We start from the raw sequence: 10,602 nt of genomic DNA, 5'->3' as shown, positions 1-10,602 counted from the left end.
TATATATATATATATATATATATATATATTGCCTCAGTGACCAACTGGTTCGTTTCCTCTTATGGTGATCCTTTATGTTTCCAAACCTTGTTCCCTCTCCATTTCAGACTCTTTGTTATCAGATCTGCGGTTGACGTTCGACAGAGCCGAGTCATCCCTTCGAAAGCGTGAGTCGCCACTTCGTCTGCGTTCAAATAGGCCGAAAATAATCAGGGTTTTTTATAATGTCATATTGCTTTTTGTTATGGACTGTTGGTCACTTTTGCTGTAGTCAAGCCCATCTCTTATGTTGCTTGCCTTTTAGTGCCATATGTCTGAAGCACAGCCTGCGGGCATCCCTCTGAACAGAAAATTTGAGATCTAACTGTACTGTACTGCGTCATGTGTCTCACCATTAAAGTAACATATTTCTACATATAGTCAAACGGTGCTTGAACCGACCTGCATCTGTAGAAATCTTAACTTAAAATGTCACAGTATACATGTCGCATTTTGTCATGTGTGCTCACATTGCCGAACACGTCGCACTGAATACTGTTGAATCTAGTCTCTTATATAACCCACTCGTCAACTTCGGGTGGCTGAGCACTTAATGTAGACCTTTTCAGTCCCTCAGTTTCGTATTGTACCGCCACAAAGTGCGCTCATGGTGTTCATGTAAGATATTAATTACCCTGGTTAGGACTTCATTGAGCTGATGTGTCAGGCGAATCCAGAAGTGGCTGTTGGTTTCTTAATTCTTTGCTTCTCAGTGCATAAATAAGGTTCTCCCGTAACGACTAACCTGAGTTGAACTTACTAAGCTGAGAACACAGTCATTTTTGTGTCGCCTTACCTTCTCGCCGTATTTCCACTTCCCTCAGACTGGTTCCTGGAACTTGCGAAATATTCCCAACCAAGGTTAACCATGGTTACGCTATTTAGTCGATTGGCTAAGCTAAGCGGTTTAGAGGTAGACTTCAGAAACAGGTGATGTCCGGACATCGTAACCCAACAGAATGCTTAGCTTATTTGTCATATAAGTTGCCTGAGTTAAGAGAAGCCGCGGAGGGAACACCTTAACATTTTGTTTTCAGGTACTCACAGTCACTACAGAAATTTCTTAATCAGCCATCCTGCCGAGCAGTTAGGCTTTGCATTCGCGGTCATATTTGAGTAGTCACATTTCACAAATGTAATTGATACTCCACATGCCTAGTAACAGTTAAGTCCACTATAATTTACACGAATCGACCGCGTGGTTGACCATCTTCGTCGATCTTCCTGTTATGCAGGTGCACATTTGGGAAAGGATAGATTCGATGGTGAACAAGAGGTTAACAGTAGCCACAGATAGTGTCTGTTTACCGAGGTGACATGAAATTACCGCCGCCCAACAACAACATTTGGCAGGAAGATACATATTTTTAACGGTGTTTGATGTGCAAAATGGAGAAGCCCAGCTGTCGAAAACCGGGTTTTGGGTTTCCTGGCCTGATTACAATCCTGAGAGAGAGAGAGGTGTAGATTGCCAACGGCGTTTTAGCCAACCATCCGTTTGATGCACCAAGTGTTTCGGAAGGTAGTCTGCCCGAAGGAGCTAGTTGTCTTTCAGTATCCGTCAGGCACATGTGTTCTACCCTTGTTTTATTTAGAATATTGTCTTACGGACATCCTCAAAGTAGCTTTGAGCTGCCTGAGGGGTTTTCAATACAGACGCTTATTTTTCACCCCAATATGTCATTTGACAATTAAAAAAGTAATCAACTTCGTTTTAGAGGCTGTTTACAGATGCTGAGTAAACTTATTTGAAGGTTTCTGCCTATAGCGAAAAAGTTTGCTTTTTTACCTTCATCTCTGATCTAGCCAGCGTAGTATCGTGACCGTTAATACCAAGAACAAACTGCATCTCCGTTGGATCATTGCTTAGCGCAGCGGTACCGTCGGTCGGTCGGGGGTTGCTCGACTCACTTGCAGTCACTGTCGTCGCTTAGAACGTGCACCGTTGTCCAGTCCAATGCGAAACTGAAAACCATAGTTTCAATTAGCCACCCATATAGTATGTGAGAGTCTGAAGTAATATCCACTAGATTCCACCGTGGGATCTTGTGCTCCGGTTATAGGTCTTGATGTGACCCAGCATCCTATCATGAATATAATCGACATCAAAATCGATCGAAGATTGTCGTGCTTAACTGGGTCAACTGCTGTACGGAACTCATTAAAGCGAGCGCAGACTGTGTACTGTAACTGCGGTGTTCCAAAATGCATAATGTAAACGTTTGGGTGAAGCAACCTCATCTGGGACGATATCTTCACTGGTAGAATGAGCGAGTCTACTGCTGCTCTCCACTGCTTCAACTGCGGCATGATCTGAGTGTCAGTTGGAACCCTAGAAGGACTTGACCTATTTGTGTGCCTTGTCTTACTTTCACCATTTCTTTTTTCAGATTTTCGTCACCAAGCGGACCCAGACGGTATTCTAGTTCAGTACCAGTCATTTGTCGAGGTTAGTGTTGCCATCTCATCATTCGTAGATAATTTAATTTTTTTTCGTCGCATGATTTTTATACCCTCAAAACCCCTGCATTTGATCTATGAGTGGTTTTTCGTCCTCGGTCCTACAATGGTCACTTCAATATTTTTTGTCGAACGAACTGATGACGATAGTCTCAGTAATCAGGAGTTTACGTTTTTTTGGTATTTGATACACGGGTTAAAATGCTATGTCGCGAAGTCTGGCGAAGATCTTGAGCTTTTCAAGGTCACACACACGGTGACCAACAGCTCGCCATATTTGTGGACAGAGAATGCGTAAACTTGTTCACCAAATTTTCCTCTTCTGGAAACTATCGCTTACTTACACGCACACACCAAAGTTGTAAGTGTTGCATTATGCGTACTAATAAATGGGCTGAAGCAAGGACGTTTACGGTGCATCCTATAGAGCTGAGACTGCGGAACCAGAGGCTCACAGAACATATATCAGAATTCTTTAGGTACCGCAGATGTCTTGTCGATATATCTTGTATCGTCGACCAACAGTACAATTTAGACGGGGGCTTGAATCAGAAGAAGCTTCAACGTCCTCGCCTCAGTGTTCGCGTCTGTCATAGGTCTCTTTTACATATGTACTGCTTAAGACCAGGTTTCCATGCAGTCAATCGCTTTGCTGAATTTCTTCATCATTGCAAGGTTGTCCGCTGTGCTCTTCAGCGGACAGCTGGTCATACGTTGTGCGGACTGCCACAACGTATTAGCTTAGCAATATTTGAATTGCGTGTCCTTTTCTGATAGTTATCCCAAATTTACCAGACCTTCGTTGGGAAGATGTGATCATATTCTGAAAAATCCCCTAGGCGACCAACTTCTGGCGAGAGAATCCTGAATGTTCCGTCGTTATCGTACAACCAACTCTCATCCATGACAAATATGAGACCATCGATACCAAATTTCCGAAAAAAAAACCTTGCTTAAGCATTTTACTGTACCTCTCTCTACACCCTTCAAGGCCAAATATGCTAAGAACACTAGCGCTGCGCGTGCGCTTTGGTCCCAATTCATGCAACAACCTGGACATGGTGCTCAGGGACAGTTTTGGCTCGCCTACTTACGATTCGAACGGTACGTTAACAATCAGGTTCGTTTATTGGGTGGTACCAGCGGTCCGTTTGGAATCTCATGAACTCATGACAATTTGCTCTTGTATGCCAAAAGAAGAGTGATTTTCTGTATCCCTTTGCAGTATTCGGCAACCGATATCCGCCTTCTAAATTTTCTCACCTTGAGGTACGGCCTCCAGATGCGTTAAGTGGGTTTTTACTTCGTTACTGAAGTTATGTACATTGAAGCAATATACACGCCTGGGGACTACTTCGATAAGATGCAGTCGCTGTAGAGCATCGCAAGCTGTTCCCTCAACTAAATCGCACGTTTGACCACAGCTATCACGTTTTCTTGTCATTTCAGTGACTGGGGTGATGCAAAACACTTTTATCGTATTTCCCGTATGGCTATCAACTCAATCAACCCGGATCCTGAAGACAACGTATTCTCACATATACTGCGCTTTAGTTGCGAGGCTGGTCTACCAATTGCACAATACCTTGAACTGGAGGCGCGTGTGCGATCACGTACTGGAGACCTAGGACTTAATATTCATCCAACCGCAAGCGTTCGTACCAAGAAAACACACATCTCTGAACCGGTATGTTTCACCTAGTCCGGACGCAGCCTTGAATTCACCTTCCAATTTGCCAAGAATTCTCCAGGTCTCTGAAGAGTGCTTTTGACATTCTTATCCAATGTTATTATTAAGAGACCAACCTTCGGTAATCCTCTGTTACCCTACATAAAATCGTTCAGCTATAGCACCCTTCCAGTGCCTAACTGCCATGCTACCCCAAGGAAACACGAGGGCTGGGATACTGCCAGGTTGCCCAAGCTTAGACAGGAGAAGTCGAGAGGCAGAGGTCGGGTTCGAACCACGGACCTTCCGGTCAGTAAATCCGCGCTCTAACCACTTGGGCCATCTCGCCCCCTACCCTACATATGATTTATTCCTATGTTGTGCCACCTATTGAAAATAGGAAAATTAGCGGCAGAACAGGAATGGAAACCAAGGAATGTCAAAATTCGTGATATCCTCTAAGCTTGTAGCGCCATTTTTGTTTCCCTGGCCCCGGTCAAAGGTTGTTTCACAATGGTTTAAGATTGTCTCTTTGGCTTATTTTCTCTCTTCTGATAAATGTACCTTGCGATTTCGTTATTTACAGGAAGTCAGAGGTGATTCGCTGTGGTTCTTTCATTCGATCAACTTACGCAGTTTTCTATCCATCACAGAAAGCAACGGGCTCAAACAGCCTTATTTTGCTTTTAAATACTTCGGGATTGACTGTCATCATCACCATCAGCGCAGACATCCATACATCGACAGTGAAAACTAGTGTCTAATTTCCATGCAACTATGAAGCAGGAAAGTCTCAGCGAAAGGTGAACAGAAAAGGAGAGAGTGGGAACTTGAAAAATTCTTGCATGTCTATGGAAAACAGCTCAGAGTCCTGCACCTCCCAAAACCATTAACTATGTCCAAGCATAGTGTTGGATGAAGACATCAGCGCATTTGACCGGGTATCGTTTACGAATATCACCCATCACGAACTGATCATAACAACAGACAACCGTTAGCTAGTCGGTCTTGTTGAGAAGTGACTGCAAACTTGCCTCTGCGACCGGTTACGCGTCAACTACTTTGGGGTTTCCGACTACTCTTGGACGGGAATCATGTGGACCCCACCGAGAAACGTCCGGAGGTTCCGAGGGTGTATTGTAACGCGTCGCTGCTCTGTTCAACTGAGGTCTCTGGTATCCTTCAGCTTCACGTGCTTTCAATAATAGTTGAGTAAGCAACCATGGCGGAGTATTTGTGGTGCTCCTTATTTAGGACATCAGCCCATCGAGTGTGACGGCATCCCGTTCCCCGCACACGAGGAAGCACCACAAACCCCGGTTTAGCAAGCTGCTTGTTCATCTGTATAGCTCATTAGAGCTGGATCTCAGATACCTTTTGTGTTTTACTCCGTGTTTCTCGACCTGTCAGCTGTTTCAGCAAGTGCATGAAGTCCCTTTGTGAGAGAACACCCATGAGGCCAACCTAACTCATTCTCGTGTGCGGCTGTTTATCTACAAAAGGCATGTGTTCCTGTCTGAGATATTTGCAGTTTTAAATCAGCTCAACTTTATCAGCACCGATGGGGCGCATTCTTTCGTGATATCTCGAGTTTAGTTTGACGCGTGGGTGGAAATGGCATTATCCCAGTACCGACTATGTTGTGCTCTTACAAGAACATAGCATCCGATCTACCTTCAACGCTTAGGTGTGTTTGGCCTTGAATGCTCCCAATTTATCCCCGCAACAAGCAAAAGTGTACATTTTACTTAGAATCAACTTTAAATTCTCGGTTCGGGACTGTTGCTGATTGGTGTTCACTGCCCCCCCCCCCGAATGTTTTCGCATGTAAATAAAAAACAACTTGAACACAGGAATGTAAATGGAGTATACTTTGACATCCAAGTGCAAATTACGAGCTACAACATATTTGTCTTTATTAGACTTAATGCATGTCCGTAATTTCACGTTTTTGTAGACTGTCAGCAAAAATACTTCTACCAGGAAACGACCTCCAGCGACGGATTCCGGCCCGAAAGCGGCAAAGGTAAGTCATGTTTTGCAGAGACCTCGCAGCTAGACTTTGTCCCTCGTTTAGCTATAACGCCATTTCGGAGCCTAGTTGTCAGGTCACCCAAAGGAAACATTGGGACTAAGGTACTGCCAGGTTGTCCAAACCTAGATAAAAGCAGTCAAGATGCCGGTGTTGGGTTCAAATCATGAGCCTTCCGGTCAGTAGGTTCGCTCCTTATCAGGCTGGACAGAGCATGTTCATCTGTCCTTGTAGATGGTTTACTGCGGCAGGTGTTTGAGCAATGATGCAGTCGGTAATTCTATATGAACTTGGTGTATTCAGCCGAACTGCCAGCAAGAATTTCACCTATTGCTTTTACTTAATGTGCAGTATCCCCGATTTACGGAACCTTTTTTAAATCCCAGAAACCGAAATCCTCGACTAAAGAAGCCGAAATCGCTGAGCCACCATTCAGAAAACAGATAGCCGTTGGTTCTCCTAAGCCCCATGGTGAACATGTTGTTCATGATCCCTCTCGAGACGACCGTACTGTATTTGTAAGCAACTTGGATTATTCCACCACGGAAGACGATCTGCGTCGTACTTTCGAAGAGGTGAGTCCTCCTTTGCCCTTTTCATAAGCCGACAATGTTTAGTGTGCTCAGTTCATCTGATATATATTCTTTTCAACAGAGACGCGAATGCGTATGCTCCCGGCCTGCGCTGATCGACAGTCATAGGTAAAACAACTGGTGTACCTCATATTGAAAATGGTGCCAGATTTTATCTGGGTAGCTAGAGCGTGTCGGTCACCTAAAACGCTGCCACATTCTATCATTAGTAGCCCACTACTTCACGAGGGTGACGGATTTTCCTGGTGAGGCATTCACCATTGACTGGCTCGTATTCGTAGCAGTACGCAACCCTTTTCTCCACTTTGCCTCCTATTTTGGTAGACTACTGCTGTCGTTCTCTCCTTGCCTCACGTTTCAGTCGTCAGCCTTGCTAACCAATCAGTCCCCTTTATAAAACCGTAGTGTTTACAGTCACAATTTAGTTTCACGTTTTTCTGCCAAACGTACCTATCACTTGGGGGAAAATATTGCGTCCACCACAGTGAAACGTCGAGCTGGGTTGTGCCGAGTGCGTACAATTCTTGGTCGGTGGTGAACGCGTCCCGACCCTCAGACGTTTATTAGTTTGACTATGCGGTTGATGAACAGAAGTTGCATTTGAAACGTGGCGTTTACCCACTGGTTAGATTATTTCAAGCTGGGCTGTTTTGTACGACCGCTTGGAAATATCATTCTCAACTATATTTTGCAGTGTGGCAAACTGTCATCCGTACGGCTGGTTCGTGATTATGCTGGCCGTTCCAAAGGTTACGCATACGTGGAATTCGAACAGGCCAGCACTGCAGATTTTGCTCTGAAAAAGGACCGGCAACCTATCGGGCATCCTGCTACCTCCGAAGCTACATCGAGCACGGACGATACCGTGACCATCGCCAGACCTATGTTTGTCTCACGCTGCGACCCAACTCGCTCGAAATCATCGGGCTTTCAGTATTCGGCGGGTAAGCCGGAACCGGAGAAGCTATTCGTGCGAAATCTCGACAAACGCGTAACGGCCCATGCGCTTGAACAATTATTCGGCGAGGTAAGTAACTCTAGCGGTTAGGAACAAATACCTTGAAATCAACAAGAGTGGTTCGGATTCGTATGGCTCATTAATCTGTGAACAAGTTGTAGCCATTGAGATGCCAGTTACTATGTTCACTTGAAAATTAATGTATCCCAGTAGACCGGCTGCTTTGGCAACAAAACCTTACGAGGATGTGGCGTATACCAGATATATCTAGGCCATTCAGGTTTGTTATTCGTGAACTCCAACTCCATCCTACCTATATAACGGATTCCACAGAATCGACCATAGATGTTATTCGAACTCACGTAGAACCAAAGTTGGTAAGTACGTTAGTAAGGACGGGCAGTGGATGCATACAACAAGACTGGCAAACAACAGTTAGGGCAAAAGGGATACCGCGAATTACGACTTGCTTTGCTCCGGACCTATGCTTTAAGAAATAAACTTCCACACACAACGTACTCCCGGACATTGCTTAATGAATGGGTCATTGTGCAGCTTTAGTTTTTATCGCGATAATGGACGTCGTTGTGGTAAACAAAAAATCTATTAATTCGGACTTCAGTTCTCACGGACTTAGGAGTCGATACCGTTATGGGTCCTAGTCTGTGTTTGCTGCTGGCCGCCTCAGAAAAGTGGTGAGACCTGGTCACCTTGCCTTGTTCCCATTAATCCCGCTATTTCAATCCATCCGGTATTCCTCAATACATCAGACGAAATTATCGCATGATCTCACTTTAGTTTCAGGCTCGGATAGCTTGCTGAGGGTGCGGTGGGAACTACCACTGTTGTTCGTAAGACTGTTTTTAGTTTCAGGCTCGGATAGCTTGCTGAGGCTGCGATGGGAACTATCACTGTTGTTCGTAAGACTGTTTTTCCCACTGTAACACGCACCAACAATTACGTCAGTTGATACTTACTCGCAAGATCTTCTTTCTTACCTGAGCAACCGAATTTACATGAAATGTAAATGTAATGTTCCCCCAACAAACACTTCTTTTTGCCCAAACTTCCAATCATCTTCATACCGATCCAAAGGTACTGTGCAGTGGCTAAACCATAGTCTTTATCTCCTGTGCAGCACGGTACTGTGGTCAGCGTCCGAATTGCAACCTATCGTAATGGCGCACCTAAAGGGCACGCCTATGTGGAATTTGCAAATGCGGACCAAGCCAGTCGTGCCCTGGTTGCTACCGACGGTCTTTTGGTCGGTTCGAAGAATATTGCCGTTGCCATTAGCAACCCCCCTGTACGTAATCCCACGGGTCCCGCTACCACAAAACAATCAAACCAACCGACTAAACCGAAAGCTCCCTCGGAACACATTCCACATGAACAGAAACCGTGAGTTTTATGTGAAATTTTTACTGGGTTCTCCTGCACCTAGCGTGTTCGTGCACAAGAGTTTCGGGAATCACGTGCGTGGATGTAATTGTGCTAAACAGGCCAATATGGGTGAATGTACGCTACATGTCATAGTATAGTATTATACTATATCCCTTCACCGAACTGTTTATTTTATTTTGTTGTACCGTAATGTTACATGGTATTGTTTATTGTTCTGTTCTGTGAAGGCCTTACGGATGGGATGTGAAATCACCTTTCGCACAAAGTTTCGCGCATTCATTGTGACAATCATCTGAGCCCTCGCGTTTTTAAAACATGAATGCATCGTGTACTACAAATCTTGGTGTTTTGAACCTCTGATATATAAGGCGCATTTTGAATGTCTGATGGCTGGACGAAGTATCCAACTCGCAGGATAGAGAACCTTTCTCCAGAGCGAAGCTACTGCAACAGCTACGGTCTAGATCACGTTAATCAAAAACTGAAAACGAGCTTTGCAAACCTGCACTGGCTTTCCCATTTCAATGATGGAGCTACCCCTCTGGAAGGAAGCTAGAAACCTGGGTCGGAATCTTTGAGTCAGCTTAGGGGGCTCGATTTCAAATTGTCATACGATATCCATTGCTTGAACCCGGATTAACTGCAATTCGTGCGGACCTAGTCTCTAGCCTACGTTTGTGGGCAACGACAGTACGGGACATCTGTGAAGCCGACTCATCCTGTCACAGGGATCAGTCGCCGAAACGTTGTGAAATCGGTCCCTGGGTGATCCCTTTCGCACGCTTCTTCGTTTCGGATTCAAATCCTCCAGGTTGTTCGGTTATCACGGGCGCGGTTGATGTAGTCCCTTGTCACACTTTCTCATTGTTGGTAATGGGAATCGGGTAAAAAGTCTTCACCCTCTAGCTTGGTTTGTTTATCGCCTGCTAGGTGAGCGTGCACTATGCAAACTGAACATTTTCTGTTATCCATCCTTTTTTCACTAGACGCTCGCATGGCCGGACGCAGCTTGCGTTTCTTCCACGGGCGCTTAACCGAGGTACAACTTCAAGTTCTGGAAATTCGGATGCCGTGGAATCAGCCCCTGCGTCTGGTGACGCTATGAAGAGTAACCAGGACTTCCGCAAAATGTTTCTGTCTTGATGCTGCCATACTTCACCTCCGCTCTATCCCCCCTTTTAAACTGAAACTGCATTTCCAACACAACCTGATGGTGTCCCTACTGTCTGTCTCCAAAAACGGCAAATGTATTTTTCATCATTTTCTCACTGGTCTTATCTAAGCTGGTTATGGAGGTTAGTAAATTCGTCGTTCTAAATGATTAAAACACCTTGGGTTAATATCGCCAGCAGCAGAGGCAATACGCCTGCATCGATATGCTGAGTTGCGTCCTCAAAAGATCACTTGCCCAGCATGTTGGCTGAATAGGGCCCATTATTTGACCAAA

General features: G+C 45.0%; 1 protein-coding gene across 1 annotated transcript in view; it reads left to right on the top strand.

Annotated features, from left to right (window-relative positions):
- T265_04172 (hypothetical protein) overlaps positions 1-10,411 on the top strand; it is a gene marked incomplete at both ends in the record, with an annotated part of 34,690 nt that extends 24,279 nt beyond the window's left edge. The window contains 9 exons of the mRNA XM_009168842.1: positions 108-167; positions 2,430-2,488; positions 3,491-3,603; positions 3,949-4,186; positions 6,126-6,194; positions 6,587-6,775; positions 7,488-7,820; positions 8,890-9,152; positions 10,142-10,411. Of these exons, the coding sequence (XP_009167106.1) occupies positions 108-167; positions 2,430-2,488; positions 3,491-3,603; positions 3,949-4,186; positions 6,126-6,194; positions 6,587-6,775; positions 7,488-7,820; positions 8,890-9,152; positions 10,142-10,298 (1,481 nt within the window). The remainder of the gene's footprint in view (positions 1-107; positions 168-2,429; positions 2,489-3,490; positions 3,604-3,948; positions 4,187-6,125; positions 6,195-6,586; positions 6,776-7,487; positions 7,821-8,889; positions 9,153-10,141) is intronic.
- Between the last annotated feature and the right edge of the window lie 191 nt (positions 10,412-10,602).

The sequence above is a fragment of the Opisthorchis viverrini genome (genome assembly GCF_000715545.1).
Source record: "Opisthorchis viverrini unplaced genomic scaffold opera_v5_67, whole genome shotgun sequence".
In the NCBI taxonomy this organism is placed as follows: domain Eukaryota; kingdom Metazoa; phylum Platyhelminthes; class Trematoda; order Opisthorchiida; family Opisthorchiidae; genus Opisthorchis; species Opisthorchis viverrini.
The sequence above is the reverse complement of the archived record's forward strand: the minus strand, read 5'-3'. Positions and strand labels throughout refer to the sequence as shown.